Source organism: Vulpes vulpes, chromosome 1 (genome assembly GCF_048418805.1).
Source record: "Vulpes vulpes isolate BD-2025 chromosome 1, VulVul3, whole genome shotgun sequence".
NCBI lineage: Eukaryota > Metazoa > Chordata > Mammalia > Carnivora > Canidae > Vulpes > Vulpes vulpes.
In genome coordinates this window covers 24,442,833-24,469,138 of record NC_132780.1, presented here as the reverse complement: position 1 = coordinate 24,469,138, position 26,306 = coordinate 24,442,833, and the positions used below count along the sequence as shown (strand labels likewise).

Here is a 26,306-nt window from a genome sequence, read left to right as displayed (position 1 = left end):
TTGCCAGGCTGCTTGGGGCCTCGGGGTGACAAGAGCTGACTGAGTCAGCACACCACACTACAGGGACAAGGGCTGGGAACTCACAGTGGCTCCTACCTTGGCTGGCTTCTGGCTGCACAGAGCTCGGAGGAAGTGGGGGCGAGGACTCAGGAGCCTCCACTGCGGGGTGCTCGGCCACCGGACAGATGATGAACCACCTCTTGCCTGTGTGCAGGACTACGGAGCAGGACACAGAGGGTGGGAGGGACCCCGTAAACTTCTCCCAAGGCCAGTGGGACCCCTCCCCAACTGCACCGCACCTGTCATCAGGGCACTGGGAGCTCACCCCATGGGGGCCATGTGCAGGCAGTCTTGGGCTCGCATGACACCCACAACATGGGCTCAGTTCCCAGGGCACCTGCAGTGCCTTGATGAAGGGGGAACACCAGCTGGGCTACAGGTGGCAGTGGCAAGACCACATGGCACTCAGTCCCCACCAGCACCAGACCCGGTCCCTCAGGTCAGCCTACCCACTCCCAGGGAGATGCTCAGCACACACCACAGCACTAGCCCTCTGATGGCCTAACCTGGATGACATGCTCAGGGGGGTCTTAATAAACACCCGCTAAAAGGGAGAAGGAGTGAGGTGGAAGTGCCTCTTCCGGAGGGCAGATGGGCCCAGAAGGCAGACGTACCGTTCTGCTGATACACAGGGGCATTGGCCTGGGACTGGCGGCTCTCCTGGCAGAGGTAGAGGGTCAGGAATCAGCAGACCACATGACACAAGAGTTTGCTTCAGAGGCAGCATAGCCTCAAGACACCCCAGGGGGCCTCTCCTGCTAAGCTGAAGGCGCCCCCCAACCCTGCCCCTCACCCTGCACTTGGGGGCCGCAGGTGGCCACATGCCCCGGCCCTCCCAGGACCCCACCCCCAGTACGCACCTCCCCAGCACCCAGGGTGCAGGTGCTGAGGTATGGTGGGCTGGTCCCAGGGTCAGAGCCGCGGTCAATGTCCGTGTCCTCGCTGAGCATGTCCTCTGCCTTGTCCATGACGTCTTTCATCTGTTCAATGAACGTCTCCCGCTCAGCCTGCAGGATGAAATCGTGCTCCACCTGCAATGGCACAGACAGCCCTGCTGGGGGCACACCACGGGCCATTGGCCTTCCCTGATGTCTCTCCTTCGCTCTACTTGGCACTTGGCTCATGGAAGACCCAGCTGGGGCAGGGGGCGGCTGACAGAGGCCACCCTCTAGGTGATGGGCACCACCCACAGCAGGTGGCCACTGTGGGGCCCACGGAGCCAAGGAGACAGCCCTGCCCACCCCAGGAAGACACCAGGCCTCACCATGTAGGTGGCGATCTCGTCGGGCGCGTCCCCATCCAGGTCGAACTTGAACGTGACCATCTTGTGGTTGTGCGTCTCCAGCTGGCACTCCACCATCTTGTCACCTGTGTTGCACACCTACAGGCACCCGGGTGGTGAGGCCACCGTGGGCCGCAGTCGGGAAGCCCTGCACCCTTGGGCCCACCCTGCCTGGCCACTCACATTCAGGATGGTGAGCCGCGGGCGGCTGGCTCTCTCCTGGCGAGAGCGGGCACGTGTGGACCGGCGGTGATGTTTCCGGGCGGCCTTGCCTTCCAGCCTCCCCCCGCCAAACGTTCCCTCGCAGCTGTCACTCATCTCTCTTCCAGAGGGGACATCAGAACCTCCGTAGCTGTGTGAAAACCCAGGATGTGACAGCAGCCTGCTCACCAGCCACACATGGAAACGGCCAGAAAATGTGGCAGGTGTGAAGCTGGCCCGGACCCCACCTTCAGGGCCCCCAGCCCCTCCTCCTGCTGTCCCACCCGGCTAGGGTGGTATTGGGGTTGTGGAGAATGCATTGGCCATATGACCCAGGACCTCTGTCCTCTCTGACACTTGACCTGTGACTCAGGCTGTACTGGTTCACAGAAAACAACAGGATAAAGAAAATCCTCCCCTATGCCTCAGTTTCCCTGTCTGTGTAACAGCAACAGGAATGTGACAACCACCTGGGAGGACCGCAGGGTCTGAGGGGTTTGCACAGCACTAAGTCTGGTGCTGGTGCACCAGGACACACGGCCACTCCCTGTGTCCAGTTCCTAGGCAATGGAACACGTTCTGTGGCCGGGAGCATGGGGCTGGGGGGCGAGCCACTGCCTCTCCCTTCTAGAACATCCTGGGCACCACAGGCACCAGGATGCAGGACACACACAGAGCATGTGACAACCAGGCCAACGAGTATGGACAGAGGCCCAGACAACCCAGACGGCTCCACCATGTCCAGCTGGGAACAGGTGACATCGCAAGAAACCCTGACTCTCAAGGGAGATCCGTGTGAGGCCGTGGCTGCCCCCTCCACCCCACGGGCCAACTGGGCCCTTACCTCTCGCAGCTCTGCGGGGGCCCAAGCTGCTTGTCCTGGGAGGCCTGCTCCTGAAACAAAACCACGGATGGGAGGACGGGTCACACCGGGCCCCCCATGGCGCACCTGCTCCTGGCCGGCCCCTCCCATCTCCCCACCCAGGGAGCTGACCACGAGAGGTAGCAGGTGTAAGGGTTTTCTCCTGTGCGGTTGCTAAAAGCCAGGCCTCCCCTTGGCCAACACGCTGACCCACTCTGATCTTCCCAGTAGAGGAGCAGCAGGACTGCCCCCATCCTCAAGGCAAGGCCCCGCAATTCCACAGGTCACCACCACGCTTTCTGGCAGAAGTGTTCAAGGAAAGTGCAGTGTACAGGGACAGCGGAGTAGGGTTAGGGTTAGAACAGCTGCCACAGGGCACACTTTCCTTAGCTGAGACCTAATACCACCATGCAGGGAGCCACTGGGATGCTGGGGTGGGGGTCAGGGCGAGGCACCAGGGCCAAGCCCCAAAGGCAGGAACACACACCTCTGGGGCCGACTCCACTGTTAGCTGCACGGCCGGGCAGGAGCTGGTGATCCCAGGTCCGGTGGGCGGTGGCACATGGGCAGCAGGTGGCAGGAGTGCGGCGGTCTGGACGGGCAAGCTCTGAGAAGCTGTGGCCACTGCAGGGGCCAGGGAGCTGGGGAGCTGAGGCATCTCGGGGACCACAGGTGGCAACACTTCCGGCAGAGGTGGGGAGAGGATGGCAGCGGGTGCGGGCACAGTGGGGACCTGGGCATTGACATCCACAGCGTATGGAGGTGGGTGGCCAAGCAGGATCTGGGGGCACAGGAGGCAGGGATGCAGGTTGGAGGCCCAGCCATGCCTCTGCCACAGGGTCCTGGAGCGAGGCAGGTGCTTCCCCATGCAGGTGGGCGAGCACCCAGGGTGGGGGTAATGGCTGTCCTTGCTGGTCCAGCACAGCCTCAGCACGTTAGCACACAGATTTAGCAGAAACCACTAAGAACGGGGACTCTCAGGTCCCTGTGTGCAGAATCAAACCTCAATCCACACCTCACTTATGATCCCTCAGTTGAATCCATCTGAAGCTCTAAGGATGGCACATACTTAGCACTGAACATGGCTCCCCGGGGCAGCCCCATGCGCTAGCACCTCACCCACACGGTCAGCCACACGCAAGAGGAACCAGGGACGCTGGCCTTCGGTGGGCAGCTCTGGAGGTGGACTGGACTCCTCATGGCCTCCTCTTTAAAAGCTCCTGCTGGGAGCCTCCATCCCGCCAACCTCAGGGACGCGGTCAGGGACGGGAAGGCCCGCCACTGGCCCCACGAGTGTAGGACAGATCAGCTACGTGGTGCATGCGGTCAGATATGAAAGCCGCCGCCGGGCGGGCACTGTTCCTGCTGGAAGGACCCCAGCTTTGTTTTCAGGGGAGTTTGCTCTCAGCATTGGGAAGCCCTTGAGGCGGCCAGCCCAGCCCGTCAACAGGCTGTAGAGAGTGGGGAGCCTGCCGCTAGGCCAGGCCGACAACCTCTGTGCACACAGCACCTTCTTCAGCCACCGGCTGAGCAAGCAACCAATGCAGACCCCAGGCCTCCGCGTGGCCTTGGCTTTCCTGAAACAGCCCTGACCCATGAATAGGCGTCACCCCAGGTCACGGACCAGCAGGCATTGGCTCAGTAGGGCTCCAGACTGCGGCACCACCGCAAACCTGATGGTAAAACAGCCCATCTTGCCATCGAACAAAACTACCCTCCTCCTCCAAGAACAGATCCTTTCTGGAATCAGATGTTGAAAGTCCGTGTGCTCTGGGGACGTGGACCAGACAGGAGCAGGCACAGGATGACCTCTAGGGCCTCCACACACTCTGGGGTGGGTGTCCACCATGAAGACGAAGGGGCTTTGGACCCTACCACACAGGAGAGCTTAGAAGGCAAAGAGCTCACTACAAGTACACAGTGCTGAGGCTTAGAGCCAAACGGGGGCTCCAGGGGAGAGGCCCCTGGGAAACAGGCTACAAAAGGGGGCTCCTAGGGGAGAGGCCCCCACTCTGGCTCCCCTCCTCACATGAGGCTGGCCAACAGCCCTGGAGCTGCAAAACACAGGTGGGAGTTCACATGTGGGGCCTCGGGCATGTATCCCTGCATCCCTCCCTGTCAGTGTGGCATGCTGCCTGAGGTCCCCACCTGACCCTGGATACTCTCCTTGGCTGTTGGGGGAGTGGTGAGCCCCTCCCTTAGGAGGCCCCCCCCACCCATGCTAGAGCTGACACCACCACACCACAGCTGCCAGCCCCACCCAGGGAAGGAGGGCAGGTACCATGAGGCTCCGCCCGCAGGCACCCTGCACACAGAAGCCAGGGCCAAGAAACAGAACCGCCTGCTCGCCCCTCCCTCATCTGCCCCCAGAACCTCATTCCCAAGTTAGATACTAGAGATGTCCCCCCAACTCCCCTCACCCCACCGCCCTCCACCTGGAGGGTGCACCCCAGGGGCAGGCAGATTACCTGGCTTCCCGCCCCTGCCGGAGCAGCCTGCTCAGGAAGGCGCGCAACGCTTGGCTGGTGGGGCTGCTGCAGCGTGGAAGGCGCCGGCTGTGGAGGGGCCGCCCGCACGCTCTGCGCTACGTGGAGGGGAGATGGCGGGACGTCACTAGGCACCATCTGCGGGAAGGCTGCCGGGTACACGGGCTGGGCCGGGAGCTGGGCCACGGCGGCCGGGTGAAGGGACAGGGCGGCCATACCCTGTGGGGCCACGGCCAGGAGAGGGATGGCAGTGGCGGTGGCAGCCACGTTTGGCACAATGGTCCGGCATGGCACTGCCAGCGGTGCCCCAGGGGGGTGGGGCAGCTTGACTGCCTGCAGAGGCAATGCTGGGGACGTGGGCAGGGGGGCAGTGGCGGCGCTGAGTGGAAGGCTTGGCAAGATGACGGCGGGAGAGAAATACTGAGAGGGGGCGGGCACGGTGGGCCCCCCAGCGGCCGGCAGGTCAGGGAGAGCCGCAGGGAGGCTGTCGAGGGAGGCCAGGGGTGCGATGGGGGGCCCCACAGGGAGCGGAGGCACCTGAAAGACATGGGAGCACCTCGGAGTCACCAGGGCTGCAGGGCCCGGCCGCCCGCACCACAGGGCAGCTGCCTCGGGAAGAAACCCAACCACAGACCCAATGTAAACAGGCCCAGGGGGACCCCCTTTGGTGCCATGGGAAGCCCATGCCATGCCCCCGCCCGGTCCCTGTGGGTAGCTGCAAGAACAGTGGGCAGCTCTGGTCCGTGCTCAGAGCAGTGACCGCCAGCTTTGCGGCTTCCACACATTTTCATTCAGAGAATCAGGATGGTCAGAGCTGCCAAACTGACCCTGAAGATCTGAAAGCACTTTGCCTGATTCCCCACCTCTGTGATCCAAATTCCATGGCGGGCCGTCTCAGGGATGTGCGTCTCCCAGTGCCCACATGCTGAGGCAGCGCCCCTGTGCTGTGGGGCCTGGGAAGCAGGCCTCTCCCTGCAGCAGAGCTCTGGAACCTTCTACGTCTGGTCACCCTTGCCAGAGACACCCAGTATCTAACTTCTTGGAGAGAGCACTTCCATCATTTCAGATCCTGCAGTGATTCTCCTAAACCTTCCCTGTGGCCAGTGCTCGAGCAGCATCATGTAATACACGCCTTAGCATGATTATAAAGCAGCTGGAGTAGGCACACCAACCTCCGTGTGCTGGAATGCCTCTACCTCCGGACAGCGAACAGCCATTTAACTCAACACCAAAAACAACCACAACGTGGCTGAGGACGAGGATGGTGACAAGAAATATGCGTCCACACCGTATCCACAAACTGCAGGGACACTCACATCTTCATCATGAGGCAGCGCTTCCCGGCCGAGTCCCACCAACACAATGTGATGGACCCATGGGGAATAAGCCGTCGATGGCATTAGCCTGGGTGACAGCACCTGGGCACCACGTGCCATCCAATGTCACTGATCACGGAGGCCCTGGGCTCCCCAGGAGCATGGTGGGCACAGCACAGACAGCAGCCATAGCTTTGGGCTCCTCCCTGGCTCCACTGGCCCTGACCCTGGACCAAACCTGTCCCTAACCTGGACACCCTCGGGAAAGATGCCAAAGGCAGGTGGGCATGGCCACCTACCCCCAGGTAGCGTTCTTGTCCCCACAACCCATGAGCCCTTATAGCCCAGAGGAGACAGAGTGACCGCCAGAGTGGGGGCGGAGGCAAGGGGTTGGTGGGGGGGGGCTTACCTGAGCAGGCACTTGAGGCAGCGGCTGCAGAGGTGCAGGCGGCATCTGGAGGGGCTTCAGCTGAGCGGGAGCCACCACCTGGGACGTTGGAGCTAGGTAGGGAGGCAGGTGGGGGGGCACCGGCTGGAGAGCGCCGACTGGCGGTGGGGCCAGGACAGGGGGCAGGGGTGCTGGCTGGGCCAGCGGAGGCGGCTGGGGAGAGAGGGGGCTCTTAGACCAGCGTCCTGCTGAGACACCCCCGCCCCCGCCGGGTCAGGGAAAACTAACTCACACACACAAACACCCAAGGTGGACCCAACATGCAGATCTGTGCATGCAAGGGCCCTCTACGTGCTATGGATCTGTGAACCCCACTCCCACCTGCACCCCAGGCCCTGGGCCAGCAGACCTTGCCACCACCAGGCCGGACACGAGGAAGAGCACCCATGAGGCAGCAGGCAGGGGCAGCCCGTACTCACCTGGTGGCCAGGGGGCACAGGCTGGCCTGGGCCGGTCGGCACGGGGGCAAAACTTATGGCCGGCTCCGGGAAATGCTGCTGCGGGAGCGGAGGGTGGGTGGGGGCCGGGACAGGGGCCACAGACAGGCCCGGCTGCAGGGAGCACCAAGGGCCACACTCACTAGTTGCCCCAGGTGCCCCTCCCGGCCTGTACACCATGGCTACAGGGGCCCAACCCTCACTCCCTAGGCCTGTCACCCCTCCAGGGACTCCTTCCTAGGCACAGAGCTTGGCAGAAATGAGAAGTGGGGGCCCCTAAGCTGAGGATGGCCACTACTCCAAGCAAGGAATGTTCTGGAACTTCAGCTCCATGGAATATTATGCAATCGGGAGAAAAAAAAAAAAACATCCTAAGGGGCTTTGCAGCACCAGGGACAGACACTCAGAATGCGGTGCTTGCTTCCCATCTATAGGACCGGGTAAGACCCGTGTATGGAGACATGTCACAAACAGAGCCGCCACCTCCAGTGGCATGGCCAGCAGGACAATGGGTGGCAGACAGGCGTCCTCACTGCCAAAGGCAGCACACACATGACGCAGGAGGGAGCCTGAGGACTGAATGCTGGATGTTTGGTACTAACAAAGACAGCCAATAATATGGCCACTTTTAGGGGTAATAACGTTGGGTTCTGTTTTCAAGAATCCTGACCTGGGGCAGCCCTGGTGACTCAGCGGTTTAGCACCGCTTCAGCCCAGGGCCTGATCCTGGAGACCCAGGATCGAGTCCCACGTCAGGCTCCCTTCATGGAGCCTGCTTCTCCCTCTGCCTGTGTCTCTCTGCCTCTCTCTCCCTCATGAATAAATAAAATCTTAAAAAAAAAAAAAATCCTGACCCTGTAGATACAGACTCTATAGACAAAACAGCTTTCTGAGGTTTCCCGGGAAAGACTGGGAGGGAGCAGGTCTGAACCAGGGAGGGCCTCAGGCCGGGGGCCCAGCCGTCCACGCCAACTGGGAAGGCCCTCCGGTATCCTGGGGCTGGGAATGAGCAAAGCTGCCACCACTTGGTTCAGGTGAGTACACTGTATGCTCCCCGTTCATCTGAAGCTACGGAGCCAAAGGGGCCGCACCCCAGGACCAACTGGGGTCAGCTGCTCAGGGACCTGAGGCCTCAATGTGGCTGGTGCTCGACTTCCCACTGGCCCCGGGGACATGGCGGGGCCCCAGGGACGGGGTCTGGGGCACGAGGGGGCGGGCTGACTCACCGTGGCTGGCTGCTGGTAGGTCCCCAACGGGGGCAGGCTGTAGGGCAGGACGGGGCCATCGCCCACACTCACAGGTGTGCTGCACACACACTGGCCCGGGGCTGGTGCCGCGTCTGCCAAGGAGCCCAGTACCACACTGTGCTGGCTGCTCTGCGAGTCTGAGTACACGGTGGAGCCCTGTCCGCTGTCGAGGGTGCTGTCCGCTGGGGAGGACCAGAGCAGGCTCAGGGGGGACACCCTACGTGTCCCCCCCCCACACCCCATGCAACTCTCCGGGAAGGCACATGGGCTTCTGTGAACCCCAACGCAGTGAGGGTCCCCAGCCACCTGAGTAGTAACTGCATGTGCAGACCACAGGCCCCAGGACGGTGAGGGGGATGGGGCTGGAAAGCACCCAGAGATGCCTTGGCACCCCCCCGAACACTGCCTAACATCTGGGCATTCCCCCATGGGCGCCACAGAGCCCAGCGGCCCCCCCCCACCTCTCTACCCCACCCAACCTCCCCCGCAGCTGGAGCATCACCCTGTGGCACTTCCAGGGTGCTGGCACCATCCTGCTGCCTTGATGTCCAGATACTGCTCCAGGGCTGATCCAGGCACACCCTCCAACCCGGAGGGCATGAGAATGCCACGTGCCCAGAGCCAACCCAACGGCCGCCCTGCCTGTCATGGGGCAGCTGGCGGTGGATTCCACACAGAGACAGAGGGAGACACAGAGACGCCCAGAGACAGAGACACAGAGAGACACGCAGAGACATGCAGAGACAGAGACACAGAGAGACACAGAGAAACAGAGACACAGACACGCAGAGACAGAGAGACATGCCAAAACAGAAATAGAGACATGCAGAGAGATACAAAGACAGACACACAGAGACACAAAAAGACAGAGACACAAAAAGAGAGACCTGCAGAGACAGACATACACAGAGACCCAGAGACATCCAGAGACACACACACAGAGTGTATGTGAGAAAAAGAGAAATGTGTACAAACGTGGCAAATTTAACATAAACTGACTCCAACGATAAAAGCAACATTTAAAAATTTTAAAAGGAATGTGTTTGCTTCTATAATTAAATATTAATTTAAAAATCATCCTTAGGGGGATGCCCAGTGGCTCAGTGGTTTAGTGTCTACCTTCAGTTCAGGCATGACCCCGGGGTCCTGGGATCAAGTCCTACAATGGGCTTCCTGTAGGGAGCCTGCTTCTCCCTCTGCCTGTGTCTCTGCCTCTGTGTCTCTCACGAATAAATAAGTGAAGTATTTTTTTAAAAAATCATCCTTAGGGTCACCAGGGTAGCACAGTCACTTGAGCATCCAGCCCTGGGTTTTGGCTCAGGTCAGATTTTAGGGTCGTGGGGTGAAGTCCCCTGTCCTGCTCATGCTCAGCATGGAGTCTGCTTGGGATCCCCTCTGCCTCCCTCTGCCCCATCCCCTCCAACATGCTAAGAATAAATAAGTAAAACTGAAAATTAAAAAACCATCTTTAAAGCCCTTGACAAAGTGCTCCACTGGGTCACTGCTGGACCCAACCCTCTGGCTGAGCTCGATCCAGGCTGAGGCAGGAGCTCACAACCAGGGCTGGGAGAATCCTACCCAGGATGTTTGCTGTCCCTTCTGACCCTGCAAGTGTGTCTGCCCACCCATCACTCATCCTGTCACTTAAGCTTGGTCCCAAGTTCCAGGGACAGTAGTGAGGCTAGAGTCCTGGCATGCCACCGTCCTGATGCAGTTTTCAGGCCGTCCATGCACACTGGCCAGCGGGACAGCCGAGGGGGTGAGGACACGCGGGGGGGGTGAGGGCAAGCATGCGGGGGGTGATGGTGTGCGGGGAGGGGATGAGGGTGCGTGGGGAGGGAGGTGAGGGCGCACATGGAGGGGTGAGAGCACGTATGTGGGGGTGAGGATGTGCATGTGGGGGCTGAAGGCGCGCAGGGAAGGGGTGAGGACACACAGGGGGTCAGGACCGTGTGTGAGGGAGTGGCGGGTTGTGGGACAGAGACACAGAGGGAAGTGTGCACGTGCACTAGGTGCACATGTGTGGGCTGTGTACACATATGCATACGCGTGTCTGTGAATGATCACAAGTGCACATTATCTCTAAAGTTACCACCGAGAGGCAGCTAAGAGCCCCCAGGAGGAACTCTCACTGGCTCTGCCGTGCACCCTCTCCCACTGTCTGAATCTCACATCACAGGTAAAACCCCCCTTGACAAGGTGGCTGCTGCACAAAGCTCACAGAGCTGCTGAGGTGGCAGGAAGAGGACGTCCGGAGAAAATGCCCCCCAACACTGAACCCAGATCTCTGTGTGCAGTGACCCCTGACTCCTGCCAGTGTGCTCTGGGTCAAGGTGGTCTCTCCATTCCTGCCTGGAAACTGTTCCCCATGGTCAGGTGTTTAAAGCGTGAAGTGGTGCAGCATGAGAAAAGCTTTTTCCTACAGAATTTACGCTCATTAATTAATATTTTGGTTTATCAAAAAAATGGAGAGATGATGTAGTGGTTTTACTCTTCAAGGCAAACCTGAGCCGGTCGGAAGGAAGCCAACAACAAACTGCCTCCAAGTGACAGCCAGCCACCGGTTTGAATTTAAACAGCCTAGTTTGAAGAACATTAGCTATAATTTTAATGATAAATGAAGTATGTGCCTATTACATAAATTGAACAGGCTATTTTGGTCTTTCCACACGAACAACCTGAAAAAGCAGCCTGGGCAGGCTCAGCTCTACTTGGCACATACTCGCAAAATGGACAGGAAACACCACGTCCTGATCCTCAGCCCACAGCTGCATTTTTAGATCACTGAGGGCACAGGCAGGACACTGCTCTGCCCAGATTCTCTCTTCCAGGATCCTGAGATTTAGAGGGATTCCAGCAACCCATGGGTGACATTCGGGGAAGTGAAGTGTGGTAAAGGTTTCAGAGGTTGGGTAATACCAGGGAGAGGATCGGGGGGACAGATACTCCTGGGGGCAAAGGTCCCGACTGAGAGCACCAAACCGCAGCCACCCGCAGCCCCAGGGCAGTGGTGTCTCAGCCCGGTCGTCCCACCAGGTGGAGGCCAGGACATCCTCGGCTCCATCCCACTGGCTTGGGGCACGGGAGGTCCTGGATCTGTCTGCCTGTCTGTCCTCACCTGTCCTGAGAAACTGAGCTTCACTGAGCCAGAGTCACCCCAATTCCCACCCCAGGAAGAAGGCTCGCCCACACCTGCAGTCCACACCTGCCACATGCACAGGGTGTGAGGGGACAGGGAGGGTGGCACTCACAGGCCAGGGAGGTGGCGCTGGCCGGCAGTGCACTGGGGAGGAGGTGCTGGTCCACCTCAGGCTCCTCGGGCTCCGGCGGCCCGGCCTGCGTGTGGTAGGTCACCTGGACCTGCAGGGGTGCAGGTGGACCCCTGGCCTTGTCAGGGCTGCCTGGGTCCCGCTGCTCCGTTGGCTGTAGGGCCGGCCAGATCCTCTCCCGTCGCCACTGGATCAATGCTACACGGTCACGGATGGACTTGGCCACAATCTTCACGTCGCTCTCGTGAAAGAATCCCGATTCAATCTGCAAAGGGAGGCGCTGTGTCACTACGGGGTCACTGCTGACGGCACTGCCACCTCCCTCCCATGAGGTCTCTGCAGAAGTCCCTCCCCAGGCCCCCACCTGGTCTCCCACTGGGATATGCCCTCCTGCCAACTGTAAATTCCCTGACCCGCATGGCGCCGTGCCCAGGACAGTAAGGATGCAGCAGGTGGCTGTACCCACGGTGAGGGGGTGCAGGGGAGAGACCCTCAGCTGCCCTCATGCCAGGTGCACCCTGGGCATTCACTGAGAAGGCACGGAGGGAAGGGGGCACCATGTAACCTGAGACCAAGAGGGTTGGCACCCATGCCCAGAAAATTCTGGACCCAGGACAGCACTGGAGAGCATGTGAACAGAAGCCCAGGCTCTCCCAGAGAACATGAACGACAAACCACGGCACGGCAGTGGCCAGTGTCCACAGTCACTGTGACAGCCTCATGGGGAAAGGCAAAAAACACAAACCTTTTGGCGCTTGTCAGAAACCGTGTGAGCTCACGGCTTTTGACACACAATAGACACAAGTGCACACAGATGCAGACGTGTGCATGTGGCACGGCACATGTGTGATTGTACAGAACACTGGGCAGGCCCAGCATGGCACCCTGGCCAGCGTAAGTGTATGGGCCCCCCAGGTAACACGGTGTCAGGAGAAGAACAAGGGACCTCGACACCTCACTGTGCCTGAAGCCAGGACAGGCTGAGAGAACAAGGGCACGTGCAGGAGGGCACAGGAGCCAGGGCCACGGGGCAAACACAGACATCCGGGCATTGAACTACACGGTGTCACCATGATGATCCAAGCAGCGTGCACGCTGCTGGTGTGAGGTCACAGGATGCCTTGTGTGTGCAGCCTCTGTCCCTCCCTACACACCACACCACCACCCCCCGCCCGGGATCCCTGGCTCACAGGAAGCTGCTATGAGTGGCCCCTGAGGAACAACCCACCGGCTGGAAACCGAGTCTCCTGCCAGCAGCCAGGTGAGAAGCAGGGACACCAAACGACCCTCAGCCCCGGGCAGGCCCGGCTAACACCCAGCCACGCTGCAGGGACAACCCAGAATGAGCAGGGCCCACGAGGCCACCCGCAGGCTCCTGACCACAAGGATGGTGTGCAACCATGAGTGCTGAGTCTGGGCAATGCATCATGTGGCCACAGACGACTCACCAACAAAACCGTGAGTCCACAGACATCCAAATAAACGGAAAGTTTGGTGAAAATGGGTATTTACATGGTTTCAAGACACAACTTTGTGTCCTTAATCGTCACTATACGCGGAGATGGCTGGCAGACACCCCTCGACCACACAATCACAGGGCATGTCCTCGGGGGGCGGCTGTGGTGAGGACTCAGCCCCTGCCAAGTGCTCTCGTGGACACGCTCACACGTGGTAGGATGGCGAGGCAGACGCCGCCCTGAGGAGCTGCTGTTGTGCAGGCATCGCCTCCTGCCAAGGACCACAGGCAGCGAGGTGGCCGAGGAGGAAAGCTGCTCTGTTGCCAAAGATGTAGGCACATGCAGGGAGGTGTGGCATGGCCTGGATGTCATCTCTAAGGGTGACATCTAAGGATTCTTTGTCACAAATCTGCAACTTTTCTGTGAGTTCATGATGGGTGAGGTCAAAATCCCATTTCAGAAAACCACCCCACTGGGCAGATGAGCCGCATTGAAATCCCACAGATGTCCCAGTGTGCGGCCTCCCGGGCAGTGTGAGTGGCCAGGATGCGGGCGGGGGGCCACGCCCAAGGTCAGTGCTGTCCGTCTGCCGCCACGACCAGAGGAAGGAAGACTCCCCACAGACATGCCCGCCCGCTGCTTCTATTTTCTGCCCATGGCCCAGATTTCCTCCGTCTCCATCCTTGCCATCACCCCATTGGTGATCCTCTCCTAGGTGTTTCTTCTATTTTTTCCCAGAGAGGGGAACCCATTCTCTGCCGCACTGACACGGCAGCTACGGCCAAGGCAGGAGGGCTGGCACAGACATGTGGACCCTGGGAAGGGTTGCCAGTCTCCAGGGTCCTCACAAGGGGTTGCCTCTAGGTCAAAGCCAGCCCAGGCCACCACAGCAGCTGCCCTGCTCTCAGCCCCCCACGCCCTTCATCTGGCCCCTGCGTCCCGGGAGCCACCTGCTGGGAGGTGGTTTTAGGTGATGACACTGGGGCTGGGATCGCGCTGGTGCCACCCCGACTTTGCAAGAAGCAGGTGTGACCAGTGAAAGCTGTCGCCCAGGGCGGGGCGGCCGAAGGCACTGAGCCCTAAAACGCTGCAGCCGGTGGGCTCCTCGGATCAGCGCTCCACCCAGACATGACCCAGGAGAGGCTTGGGTTCTGCTACAGAAGCCCCGAGAGTGGGAGGGTCCCGTCCCGAGGTAGGACCTGGCGTCTGCCATGCCTGGGCAGTGAGGGACAGGGAAGCTACGATCCGCCCACAGGGAAGGCTCAGCCAGCAGGGACCCGACAGGAGCGCTGTCCCATCTCTGGGCCCGGGGATGTGACCGGCAACTGGGAAGGTGGGGTGGTCCTGGCCAGGGCTCCAGCCACAATGGATGCCACAGCACTTGTGCAGGAGCCCAAAGGGGCACAGGCCACTGTCCAAGGCCAGCAGGGGCCCAACCATGCAGCCCCACTCAGTCAGCACTGCCCTGACGCAGCCCCACATCAAGATCCCAGGACCCTCACCTGCCGAGGTCCCAGGTGCCCTCTGCCCTCCACACCGAGCCCAGCCCACCACCCGCACCTTCCGTGGTACAGCTGGCCCATTTCCTCATCTAAGCAGGGGCTCGAGGACGGCGTGGACTCCGTCCAGCCTCTGGGGCCAGGTGCCTGGCTGTAAGGAACCAGGTTTCCAAAACGAGCTACAGTCGGTAAGAGGAGGCAGCCTCTCCGGCAGGGAGCGTGCCAATTTTTACTTGTGCTCACTTTTCTACCGCAAAAATCAGCACCTTGCTGACATCCAGCTCTCTCCCTCCACCCCTGCTCCTGGACACGGTGCCTCAGCAGCCAAGTGAGAGGTCAGAGCAAAGGCTCAGTCACCCACATCCTGGGTCCCCCACGGCCGCTCCATGGGAGCCCTCACCACAGTGCCAGCGTCCGTGCAGCGGGGCCACCTGCACTGTCCTTCCCAGGCCCATGTGACCCCCGAGTGGCATCCGCCCACTCACCGTGGGGCCGCACCCTGTTCAGTCCTCCCTGGAATCTGGTGACCACACCTCCGCAGGCACACCCCCACACCCACCGTCCCCACCACCCCATCCATGAGCGAGTGCCCCGTTACCATCTCCTGCGCCACACCGTCAGGCGTCTCCTTCTCCAGGTCAAAGGTGAACTCGATGGCCCCATTATCCTTGGGCTTCCCCTTCAGCTTCTTGGGGTCCTCTACCCAGAGCCGCAGGGCAATGGTAGATTTCCTGCCGTGGTCCTCCTCTGCCAGCTCCACCCTCACGCCTGTGTCCTCCGCAAAGAAGGCGTGGCTGAGCAGGTCCTTGATCTCGTATCTGAGGAGGGCCAGCCGACAGGGGGTGGGGGAGTGAGGGCATGCTCGCTGGCAGGGCCCCAGACACGGTGCCTGGCTCCTTCTAGGAAGTTCCCCAACTATACCCTGCAGGCAGCTCTGTCCTCAAGGACAGCAGTTTGCTCCCCGGGGTGCAGGCCTGCAGAGGCACCACCGAGCTCCCAGGGCCGCAGGGGAGGCGGTACCCTCCTCCCACTGCTCAGCACCAGGCCGTGGGGGTCCTGGCTCCCAGACACAGGGAACTCTCGTGCCTTCCAGGGGTTTCCAGGGGCTCCTCGGGCTGGGGCATGGCAGGGGGGCACAGCTGCTGGGTGTTGTCATGGAAACCATTCCCCAGCCCCAGACAAGCCCTTGGTTCCCGATCCAGCCGGCCATCCATCGTGGTCCTGGACTCCTCCTAAAGTCCCATCTGTCAGCCCTGCCCTAACTACGGGTGGCGTCTATAGCCCAGGACCACGGAGCACACAGGAAAGGGGGGCCCTGAGCCCTGGGGAGAGCAGAGGTCACAGCCCCTGCCAGTCCTGCGGGGTCTGTGCAGAGGATTCTCTAGCTCCACATGGCTTTCTGTACTTCTCTGAGGGGAAATACAGCTCAGGGTTTCTTAGTTACTTTCTCTAAAAGAATAAAACATGATAACCTGCAGGGGGCAGGAGAGTGCCAAAGGATGAGAACAGGGCGCCTGCGTGAGATGATAGTGGCCCCATGGAGGCTGAGGACAGGGACAGAGTGGCCATATGCTGGGTTCTCAGGGTGGGGAGGGCACAGGGAGGTGGGGAGAAGAGAGGGGCGGGGGGGGGGGGGGGGGAGGGAGGAGGAGGAGAGAGGGAGGGGGAGGGGCTGGCAGGGGAGGAGGAAGGCAGGAGGAGGGAGGGAGTGGGGAGGAGGGGGGAAGGCCAGAGGGAGGGAGGGGGAGGAGGAAAAAGGGAGGGGGGAAGAAGGAAGGGAGAGAAGGAAGGGAGGGGAGAGGAGGAAGGGAGGGGGAGGGGAGAAGGGGGAGGAGGAAGAGAGGTGAGAGGAGAAACGGAGAGGGAGGAAGGAGAAGGGGGAAGGAGGGGAGAGGAATGGAGGAGAGGGGAGGGCAGCGTTCTGGAGGGCCAGCTGAGGAGGCTGGGTGGCTGGGGCAGCCCCAGGGTCTAACCTGAGGTGGGCTCTGGTGTAGGGATCCACAGCCTGGAGGTGACAGGGGCAGGCTAAGGGCTTAGGGGTGCCCCTGCTCCAGGCCGGGTAGGTGAGAAGCAGCCAGCAGAGCGGGGAGGCCCCAAGGTGGCCCCCAAGCAGGGGCGTAGACTCCAAGCAGTAGAGGCGAGATCTGGCCTGAAGCAGCAGCCTGTCTCCAGCATGTGTGGGCCGTGGTGGGGATGTCACCCAGGCCCAGCACCCCACGACTCACCTTTCCTCCTTGTTCTTGCAGATGCACTCCCCAATAATCTCCTTGATCTCAGGATCATGCACCTTCTCAAAACTAGCAGGCTTGATACCCTGTAAGACCAGACAAGCAGTGTCCCATCAGGGCCTTGTTTCCTGCCCAGCGGGCACTAACCCGACAGGGGGAAGGCAGGAGAGGCACGAGCTGGCTGGGGACCCAGGTCCTCCGGAATCCCCAGGAGGGGCTGTTGGGAGCAGTGGGGCCTGGGGAAGAGCCCGGCCTGGCCCTCAGTGGACAATAGCACTTGCACACAGTGCAGCCGCGACAGGCAGGACAGCGGCCTTGCTGACCATGCCCTCCCTCGAGGGTGCCCAGGGCATGGTGTGGTCACTGCGCTGGCCCTGCTGTGGCCACGGGCAGGGCTGACTTCCAAGGCCTGGTGGCTGCAGGTCCAAGCCACGGAGTTCTGCAGCCGGGCGGCCTTCAGAAGCACCCACACTGACCACAGACACAGCAGGTGCCTGTGGGATGGCACAGCTCAGCCGGCGACGGCCATGGTGTGGGGGAGCAGGAGCTGGTGCAGCCCGGCAGGCAAAGGGGCCTGCGGGAGGACCTGGGACTGAGCTGCATGGCACAGGGCTGCAGGCAGGGACCACTGATTTTTAACCATTTTAAACTCACTGAGGGCCTGACCCATCAGGTCTTCCAATAAGACTCTGATGTAAAGCATAGGACATGTATGCTCCCCCACAGGGTGAGAGGTCAGGAGCGGCCTCCAGCCCAGGGGCAGCCACAGGAGTGCAGGACCTCCAGTGGCTCCTGCTACCCAGGTGGGGCCCGTTGCACCCTTGGCCCCCTGGCCCCTGGCTCATAACCGATGGGGGTTGTGTTACGCGGCAGAGTCTGCAGCAATAGACAGGGACGCTGGGCTCCAGGCACAGCCAAGGGGTTCCCCTTGGAGATGCAAAGCCCTGGCCTTTCCTGAAGCCACCAGGAAAGGAGGTTGAAGGGGCCTGGGTCCCTGCGGGAGGCAGGTGGTGTGGCCAACTACCACCACAATTACTGTGCCCACTCGCACCTCTGAGGGCCTGGGGCCCCCCAAGCAGGTGAGGAACAGGTGCTGTTTCCAAGGGGCTACTGTCCCCAGGCTCAGAGGCAAGGAGCCGGGCAGCTGGCAGCAGAGACACAGAATCCCTGAGGGCCCTGGAGTCAGGGGCGGCAGCTGGACCAGTGGACCCACAGGGCATGACCACAAACCACGCCAAGGATCAGGGAACACGCCTCCCCCTCTGCGTTCCTCAGGGAGCAGGACCCAAGCTGACCTGGGCCCACTCAGGAGCCCTGGCCTGAGCTCCGTTTCCCGGGGCTGACAGGGGAGCCATGGCGGCTGAGGAGCACCCCAGGGGAACCCATCCTGTCTCCCCAGCCCAGCAGACGGACCACAGCCCCGTGCATGCCCGCATGCAGAGCAGGGTTGGTGGGCTGCTCCCCTGCACCCCTCCAAGGCCCAGGAAGGAGGCCCAAACCTCCTCGGTGACCCCTCCCCATGGAGGACCACTGCCCACAGCTGTCAAGCCCGTCCTGTCCAGCCAGCATCACGGCGGGGCCCGCACACCTACCTATGCATCTTTGACAAGGGCCACCAGCCAAAGCCCTGTCCCCCCACCTCCCACCCTGAGCAGCACGGGAGGCCTTCAAACAAGCAACTAAGATTGGAAGAGAGAAACGAGGGCAGTCCTGGTGGCGCAGCGGTTTGGCGCTGCCTGCAGCCTGGGGTATGACCCTGGAGACCTGGGATCGAGTCCCGCGTCAGGCTCCCTGCATGGAGCCTGCTTCTCCCTCTGTGTCTCTGCCTCTCTCTCTCTCTCTCTCTCTCTGTCTATGAATAAATAAATAAAATCTTTAAAAAAAAAAAAAAAAAAGGAAGAGAGAAACGAGCTACACCTGCGGGGAATGCAGGGGGAGGGCGGGGCAAGGGCAGGTGCCCCAGGGCACCAAGGACCATGCTCCTCCTCGTACATCTGCAAAAGTGAGGGGGCACCAGGCAGGGGCAAGGCAGCCTGGACTCAGGGACCATGGGGCCTGGTGCCCAGAAAAGTCAGCCTCACCAGGTAGAACAGCCACAGAGGGAGGACGGAGAGATGTGTTTGCAGAGCCGAAGCCACCCGATTACCGGCTGGCCTGGGGACACACCAGGACACAGGAAACCAGTGGCCCAGGGTGGCCAGAGAAGGGGCTCTGCGGGCAGGCAGCGGGGGCGCCTCCCAGAGAAACCCCAAAGGTCTGCGAGGCCCCCTGCACCCACACCACCGCTGCAGCCACGGCACTGAGTTAGGCAGCCTCAGTTTCCCCTGTGACGGCATCCTTCCCCTGCTCCCACAAAGTGTTTCACAAAGAGCGGCCCTTTGAGTGGCCGGGGGACTCACACAGGTGACCTTCCGGTAGATCTGGGCGGCGTTCTGGCACTCTGAGTAGGGGTACTCCGAGGTGGCCATCTCCAGCATGCACATTCCGAAGGCATAGACGTCCACGGACTCATCGTAATGCTCCTCGTACATCTCGGGTGCCATGAATTCAGGTGTACCTGTGCCCGGGAGCAGCAGATGCAGGGTCAGTGGTCAGGGCCAGGGTCAGGGTCAGAGCTAAGGTCAAGGTCAGGGCCAGGGTCAGCATCGAGCTAGGGTCAGGGTCAGGGTAAGGGTCAGGGTTAGGGTCAGAGTCAGGGCTAGGGTAGGGTCAGGGCTAGAGTCAGGGTCAGTCCTGGAACCTGAGGTTCACACAAGAGTGCTCTGCACCCTGGGGGTCCTACACACATACCCAGACCCTCCTGATCCTGGGTCGGATCCACTCACATCATTAGGAGCCCCCACAGCTTGGAGCCCGGTACGCCCCAAGGCATCTGTGCGCCCCACACCGGGGTGTCAACCACAGAGCAGCACACGTCTCCTGGCCTCGGGCTGGACAACCACTACAGACAAAAAACCATGGTCCCCACAGAGCTACCAAATTGCAAAATCCTAGGAGGGCCCCAGATGTCCCCAGAGGCACACGAGGGCGCACGTTGGGCAGCAGGGACAAGGTGCCCGCTTAGTGCTCAGGTGCCCAAACACGGGCTGTTTCAAAACATTGCTTACTCTGCATTTTTCAACAGATTGAGTAAAACCAAGCGTTCGGTTGTTAGTGCACAATGACCTCGTCTCCACACAGCGGCAAGCACAGACCCAGGATGATGGGGAGGCGGGGCAGGGGATTCCCGCTGATTCTTCCTTTAGTTTCTCTGGTCTTGGCTTTTTTTTTTTTTTTAATTTTCTGTAACAAACTTCTGCTTTAAAACTCACAAAACCCTCTTATTAAAATAGGTCCAGCCGAACGCAAAGCAAAGGGAGATGTCGGGAACGTCAATCTCAGCAACACTGTCACGTCTCCACCTTCTGGGCTTCCTCCACCTCAAAGCCTTCAAATCTTCCTATTTCTTCAACAAGCAGGTGCAGAATAGCAGAGACTCCATGTGAAGGAGCACATGATGTGATGTACTGCGCTGCCTGTGGCTCTCAGGGACACGGATGGTTACATGAGAGTCCAACTTTCTCTCCTTTACCCATAATTTCCACTTAAACCGTATCATATGTTTAACAAAACAAGTTAACACTTTGGATGAGAAATGGCAAAAACAGGAATCTGTCTCTGGGTTTATGGATCTGTATGAAGAATTCTAGGGGATTCCAAATTGGAAATGACGGAAAGAAGGGAGACAGAGAACAGGAGTCCGAGTGTCTCTGTCTTTTTGAGGTTCTGAACCACAGGGCCTGGCCAACGTAAGTGCAGCAAGAGCACAGTGATGCCATCGGATGAGGGCAGCTCTTGGGGACAAACTCCCCAAGGGGCACGTAACCCCTGGCCGTGTGTGCACACGGCATCAAGGGGCTGTGGCCACAGTGCTTGTGATGAGGTCATCGCCTGGGTGCTGGGGACCTTCTCACCCAATCCACCCACGGGCCCTTCCTGTCAGCCAACACAGAGCCCCTGGGCCTGGGGCCACAGGGCCCCCAAGAGCAAGGGGAGAGAGGTCCTTGGACACCTCCACCCAATGTGCAAAGTGGGCCGCATCTAAAGTACAAACCAAAATGCAGGCACAAACCCCTACAGCTGCACCCAACAGGGCGTCCAGAGCATCAACTCTCCCTGCAGGATGCAGCACAGGGCTGGGAGCCTGACTCACAGGCATGGGGACCCCTCCCCACACACACCTGACCAAGGGACCCTCTTGGTGCTGGCCCTTTGCTGAGGAAGGGGCCTTGCTGCCCAGTGCCCAGTGCCTGGGGAGACGTGCAAATCACCCCCTGTTCTCTGTGAGTTTGGAGCTTCTGTGGCCTCAGCAGACGAAAGCTGAGGTGATCAGGGACCCCACAAAGCTGCACACCCTGTACTGAGCTTGGGGCAGACGCACCTGCTGGAGACACCAGCCTTCACATCCCCCCATCAGGCCATCCAGCCTGCACCCAGTACACTGACATCCCACCAGCCATGGGAACCCCAGGGGGCTTGGCCAAGCACCCCACACCCAAGGCCGGACCTACAAAACCTGCTCAGAAACCCAGCGGCTCAGAGGCATGCTTCCACCAGCCAGGCCCCATCCACTTCACAGACCAAGGACCAGACCTGCAAGGCACCCCTGGCAGCCACCCTGCCCCAGATGTCATGTTCCAAACCCACTAACCCTGCCCGAGACATTTCCAGATTCCCAGCGGTTTCATCTGCCACAAATAGGCCAAGTTCTGTCCCCAAATGTGCTCATCAGAACCACGAGCGTGCAGAACCCTGAGATCAGCCTCCTGTCCTGCTTTGTCCCCACACATGGCTTCAACTGGCAAGAGGGCCCCCTCCTGGCCCCTGACCCCAAGTTGCTAAACAGGACTTCTGCAGCCACACCCAGGGCGGCCCAGCCCTGCAGCACTACCCAGATGTCTCAAACCCTGTCTGCATGCTGCCCTTCCAAGCACTCTCTCCACAAAGCCCCGGAGAGGCCCCAGCCCAATGCCTGCTGCCACCAGGACTCCAGTGCAGCCTATCCCTGCAGGGAAGCTGCGGATGGGGCCTCACCCCGAAACGCTATGGGGGACACCTCTCAGAGCAGAACCAAACACTCGGAAAGAAGAGGCAGGCACACCAGCAGCCACAGCAAATCCCCTTGGTCCCATGCCCCATGGGCTCCTCGGGGCCCAGATCCCCAGGGACTCCCGTCTGTGGGCCTCAGGCCCTAGGGCACCGACCTTCCTGCCTGTGCCAGCCTTACTGGCCACAGAGCCTGAGTCCCACTGCCATTGGGGCTTCCTTCCTGCTGAGTGTCCACTGCCCTCAGGGCACCCACCAGCCTCAGCACCAGACCCACAGCCAGGGACCCCCCAGCAGGCCATCAGGGATGCAGCTGGGGCCCCGGGGCAAGGGCTTACCGATCACACTCTTGGCAAAGGATGCTCTTTTGAGGGTGGCCAGGCCCAGGTCGCCAATCTTCACAGAGCCAGTGGGCCCCGTGATGAAGATGTTGTCACACTTGAGGTCCCGGTGGATGATGGGGGGCGTCCTGGTGTGCAGGAACAGCAACCCCTTCAGAATCTGCCGGCACCAGCTGCGCAGCACCTTGGGCTTCATCACCTTGAACCGCTTCAGGTACCTGCGGGCGGGGCGCGGCTCACCAGCGGCTCCTGCAAGGAGGGCGCTTCCAAGACCGGAGGACGTGCATGTGCCACCCAGACCCCAGGTGGGGCCGCTCCTGCGAGAGGCCCTGGTGGACGGAGGCCCCGCGCCCTGGACCCGGCCCACCCCAGGGTCCGGCCAGCCGGCAGGGGCACGCTCACGTCTTCAGTGTCCCTGACGTCATCAGCTCGGTCACCAGCACGATGCACCTCTTGCCCCTGGCGCTGGACTCCCAGAAGTCATAGAAGCGCACGATGTTGGGGTGCTGCAGGCCCTTCAGCATCTCTGCCTCCTCCTTGAACCGCTGCCTCTCCAGCTTGGTGAGTTTCCGGTCCTGGAGAAACACACAGGCTGAGGCCTTCCCAGAGCCAGGGGCCCAAGCGGGGACTGCCTGCCTTCCTCATGGCTCCTGGTATGCAGGGCACAGCAGAGGGAGGGGCCTGGCGTCTGGGGTTGTAAAGGGTCTGCCCCGGCCCCTATGCTGGGTCCTCCCACACTCACGACCTCCAAGTCAGCAGCCCCGTGGCCCCGGATGAGCCCCTGCACCTGGACAAACCAAAACGGTCTCTGGGAGCCTGAGACTCCTGGAGAACCCACACTGCCACACTCGCACATTCTCCCCTAAAACACCTGCAAGGCCTCCTGTCCTCAACACCCGCATTCTGGGTGCTGTCGCAAGAGACACATCGGTTCCCTTCCAACGTACATGTACACGCAACTTCGAGGACACACGACCAGAGCAGACGAGACCCAGGAACGAGGGTCCCAGCCAGGCCAGCGGTGCCGGGGGCACAGCACACAGGCCTCTAGGGTCTGAGCTGACCAGACATTATGGCTACCTAGGACCCACCAACACCATTGTCCCTGCTGGGAGTCCCCTTGGGGCGGTGCCCACCCAAAGCTATAGCCACGCCCTGCAAGGGAGGCACCAACACCCTTCACCACACGGACCCCTCCAGCACCCATCCTGCGCCCTGCCCTGGGGCCACAGCCACAGCCCACAAAGGTGGGCTCACCCCATGGAGTGCTCAGAGCCAACCACAGGGCTCCACTGTTGCCAGCCACACCCCAGGAACCGGCCATCTGCAGGCCCCAGCTCACACACCTGCACCCTCCAGCCCTGCCCCCACAGACCCTCCCTGGCCTCACGACCCCCAGCAGAGCAAAGAAACACCTGGAGAACCATCCCGCAGCTGACCCCAGAGAAAAATAATTCGGGGACAGATGCACTTCAAAAAATCTAGTTTATGTGCTCAGTGGAATGCAGGAGGCTGACACACATACGTAAAAGCAAGATTCTCATTAAAAAGGAACAGTCAAGAGGCACCAGGGTGGCTCCGCTAGTGGAGGTCCAACTCTGGGGGGGTTCAGGTCATGATCTCAGGGCCATGGAATGGAGCCCTGAGGGGCATCTGCTGCAGGGTCTCCCTGCCCCTCCCTACTCATACTCTATGTAAGTAAATAGATAGATAAACATTTTTTTTTAAAGTAGCAATCAAGAAAGTGCCCTGGCAAACGAAGCCTCCAGTTTGTTTTTTTAAAGATTTTATTTATTATTCATGAGAGACAGAGAGGCAGAAACACAGGTAGAGGGAGAAGCAGGCTCCCTGCGGGGAGCCCGATGTGGGACTCGATCCCAGGGCCTGGGGATCACACCCCGAGCCAAAGGCAGACACTCAAGCACTGAACCACCAGGTGTCCCACGAAGGCTCCAGTTTGGAAATAAGATGAAACATCAGGTACAAATACACTAACATTTAATCCCGGCAATGACATGGAAACACACTTCACTCAGCACACGTGATGATTTACTTAAGAAAAATCAAGCCACAGACCGGAGAAATGGTTCCCAATGACACCTCTGACATGGGACTCCACCCAAACACACAGGACCCCTGCAATTCCACAACCAAACAGGGTGTCAGCAGATAAGATACAGAAATGGCCAACAAGCCACCCCGAGTGTCCAAGAAGACGTCCCTTCCAGCCCTGAGATGACACCTGATGCCCACCAGCAGGCCCAACTAAGGGGACAGCAGAACCGCAGGGGGCGCCAGGAGCAGCTGAGGCCTATGGACACATCAGGGGTACAAGGAGGGTTCACACCTGCCCAGGGCCCAGCCACTGCCCTCCAGGGACCCTCCAAGGACCCACCAGGGACCCTCCAGGGACCCTCCAAGGACCCACCAGGGACCCACCCAAGGATCGACCACAGACCCGCCAGGGATCCACCAGGGACCCACCCAGGGATCTACCCAGAGACCCGCTTGGGACCCACCAGGAACCCTCAGGGACCCACCCAGGGACCTGCCCAGGGCGGCACACGGGTTCAGAGTAGCTCCACACAGAACAGCACCAAAGTCCAGAAAAATCAGAGCACCTGAGGCCAAGGATGTTCACTTCTGGGGTGGGGACTGGGGGGCAGAGGGGACGGATGGGGGGTGCAGGACCTGGAGGCAGGGGGGCAGGGGGAACAGTCTGCGTCCTCACAAAGGATGCGGGTCACACGTGTGTGTATCTCATCCACTTGGACACGTAATATCTGCATCTCATTACATAGCTCGGGTTTTCAAAGGTCAAAAATTAAAGTGAAAACATCCAATAACCAAATCAGAGGAGCAGAAGTGGCAGCCGAAAGCCTGAGGTCTCAGAGGGGAGATGGCCGCCTGGTGAAGGTGTGTGCGGTGCCCAGGCCAGACCTGCCCCTGAAATACAGGCTCCCCAGCACAGAGGGGGGGATTGCAGGCCTGGAGCCCAGCCACATGGACAGCAAACCACAAGGCCAACGGCTCATTCTCTCCCACGTGACAACCACAGCTTCCTTCTGGGCGCCCTGTCAGGCAGTCACTGCAAGAGGGTACCCACAAACCCAGCTCCTGCAGGGGGGGGGTCGTGGCCTGGAGGGCGGGTGACAGAGGCAGGCCGTGCCTCATGGGGGGCACGGGCGCTCCCCAGGTGCCCCCCACCCGCCCTGCTTGCGAGGCCCTTCCAACCACCAAAGACCAACCACCCTCTGGTCCCTGATGCTGAGGAACCCCCACATCCTTTATGTGCCATCGTTCGACAGAAGTAAGAGACTTCACTGGACTTTCAAAGAAAAAGTTTGTGTCATAAACAGTAGAACCAACATGGACAGCCCCCTGCTGATGCCAAAGGGGAGAAATCAAAGGCCCTGCGGGAGCATCTAGATCTGGGCCTGGAGGAAGAAAGTGCAGGGAGCAGGTCTCATTTATATTCTCAGCCACCTGGCTATTTTTAACTGTATGACACACCACTTGATCATTTGAAAGGTCAGCTGGCGTGTCCTCAGAGTGCTGCCCAGTGCCCCTCATGGAGCTGCCCAGTCCCGGCCATGGCACGCGGCCAGCTGCTCAGTCACCCCACAGAGGGAGACCCACTGTGTGTGGGCTGAGGTCCTAATGGAGGTGCTAGGGGCCTCAAGGTCATGAACCAGGCCAGAGGGATGCCCCAAGCCAGGTGGTTCCTGCACAGCAGATAAGATACAGAAATGGCCAACAAGCCACCCCGAGTGTCCAAGATTCAGCACACATGATGATTTACTTAAGAAAAATCAGGTGGTTTTCTGCACAGGGTGGGGTCCGGGGGGTCAGCTCTCCCCACCAGACACAGAGGAGCAGTCACTCAGCAGCTTCCCCCCAGCAGGTCCCCAGAGATAGTGGGGGCCAATCAGATAAGGGACAGAAACATCCTGGGAAATGTCCCTCACCCCTCTAGCAAAGGGCCAGGTGAGGCATGGACAGCCTCCCGGGACAGGTGGTCTGAGGTCAGGGGACAGCCATGGGTACCCCCCTACCTCTCCCATACCCACAGAGAGTCAGCAGCCCTA

At 60.3% G+C, this 26,306-nt stretch overlaps 1 protein-coding gene across 10 annotated transcripts in view; it reads right to left on the bottom strand.

Annotated features, from left to right (window-relative positions):
* Positions 1–26,306, bottom strand: part of WNK2 (WNK lysine deficient protein kinase 2) — a 100,838-nt gene that overhangs the window by 52,647 nt on the left and 21,885 nt on the right. For all 10 annotated transcript variants that reach the window (XR_012001999.1, XM_072760661.1, XM_072760672.1 and 7 more), the window contains 17 exons: positions 22,621–22,793; positions 22,216–22,436; positions 19,192–19,349; positions 16,790–16,878; positions 15,163–15,382; positions 11,591–11,873; positions 8,319–8,521; positions 7,075–7,206; positions 6,617–6,808; positions 4,874–5,428; positions 2,893–3,186; positions 2,388–2,437; positions 1,526–1,694; positions 1,325–1,441; positions 921–1,091; positions 675–720; positions 97–216 (listed from right to left, as the gene is read on the bottom strand). Coding sequence is in view for 9 of the 10 variants with exons in the window: in XM_072760661.1 (XP_072616762.1) it covers positions 97–216; positions 675–720; positions 921–1,091; positions 1,325–1,441; positions 1,526–1,694; positions 2,388–2,437; positions 2,893–3,186; positions 4,874–5,428; positions 6,617–6,808; positions 7,075–7,206; positions 8,319–8,521; positions 11,591–11,873; positions 15,163–15,382; positions 16,790–16,878; positions 19,192–19,349; positions 22,216–22,436; positions 22,621–22,793 (3,193 nt within the window). In the remaining variant the exon portion in view is untranslated. The remainder of the gene's footprint in view (positions 1–96; positions 217–674; positions 721–920; positions 1,092–1,324; positions 1,442–1,525; positions 1,695–2,387; positions 2,438–2,892; positions 3,187–4,873; positions 5,429–6,616; positions 6,809–7,074; positions 7,207–8,318; positions 8,522–11,590; positions 11,874–15,162; positions 15,383–16,789; positions 16,879–19,191; positions 19,350–22,215; positions 22,437–22,620; positions 22,794–26,306) is intronic.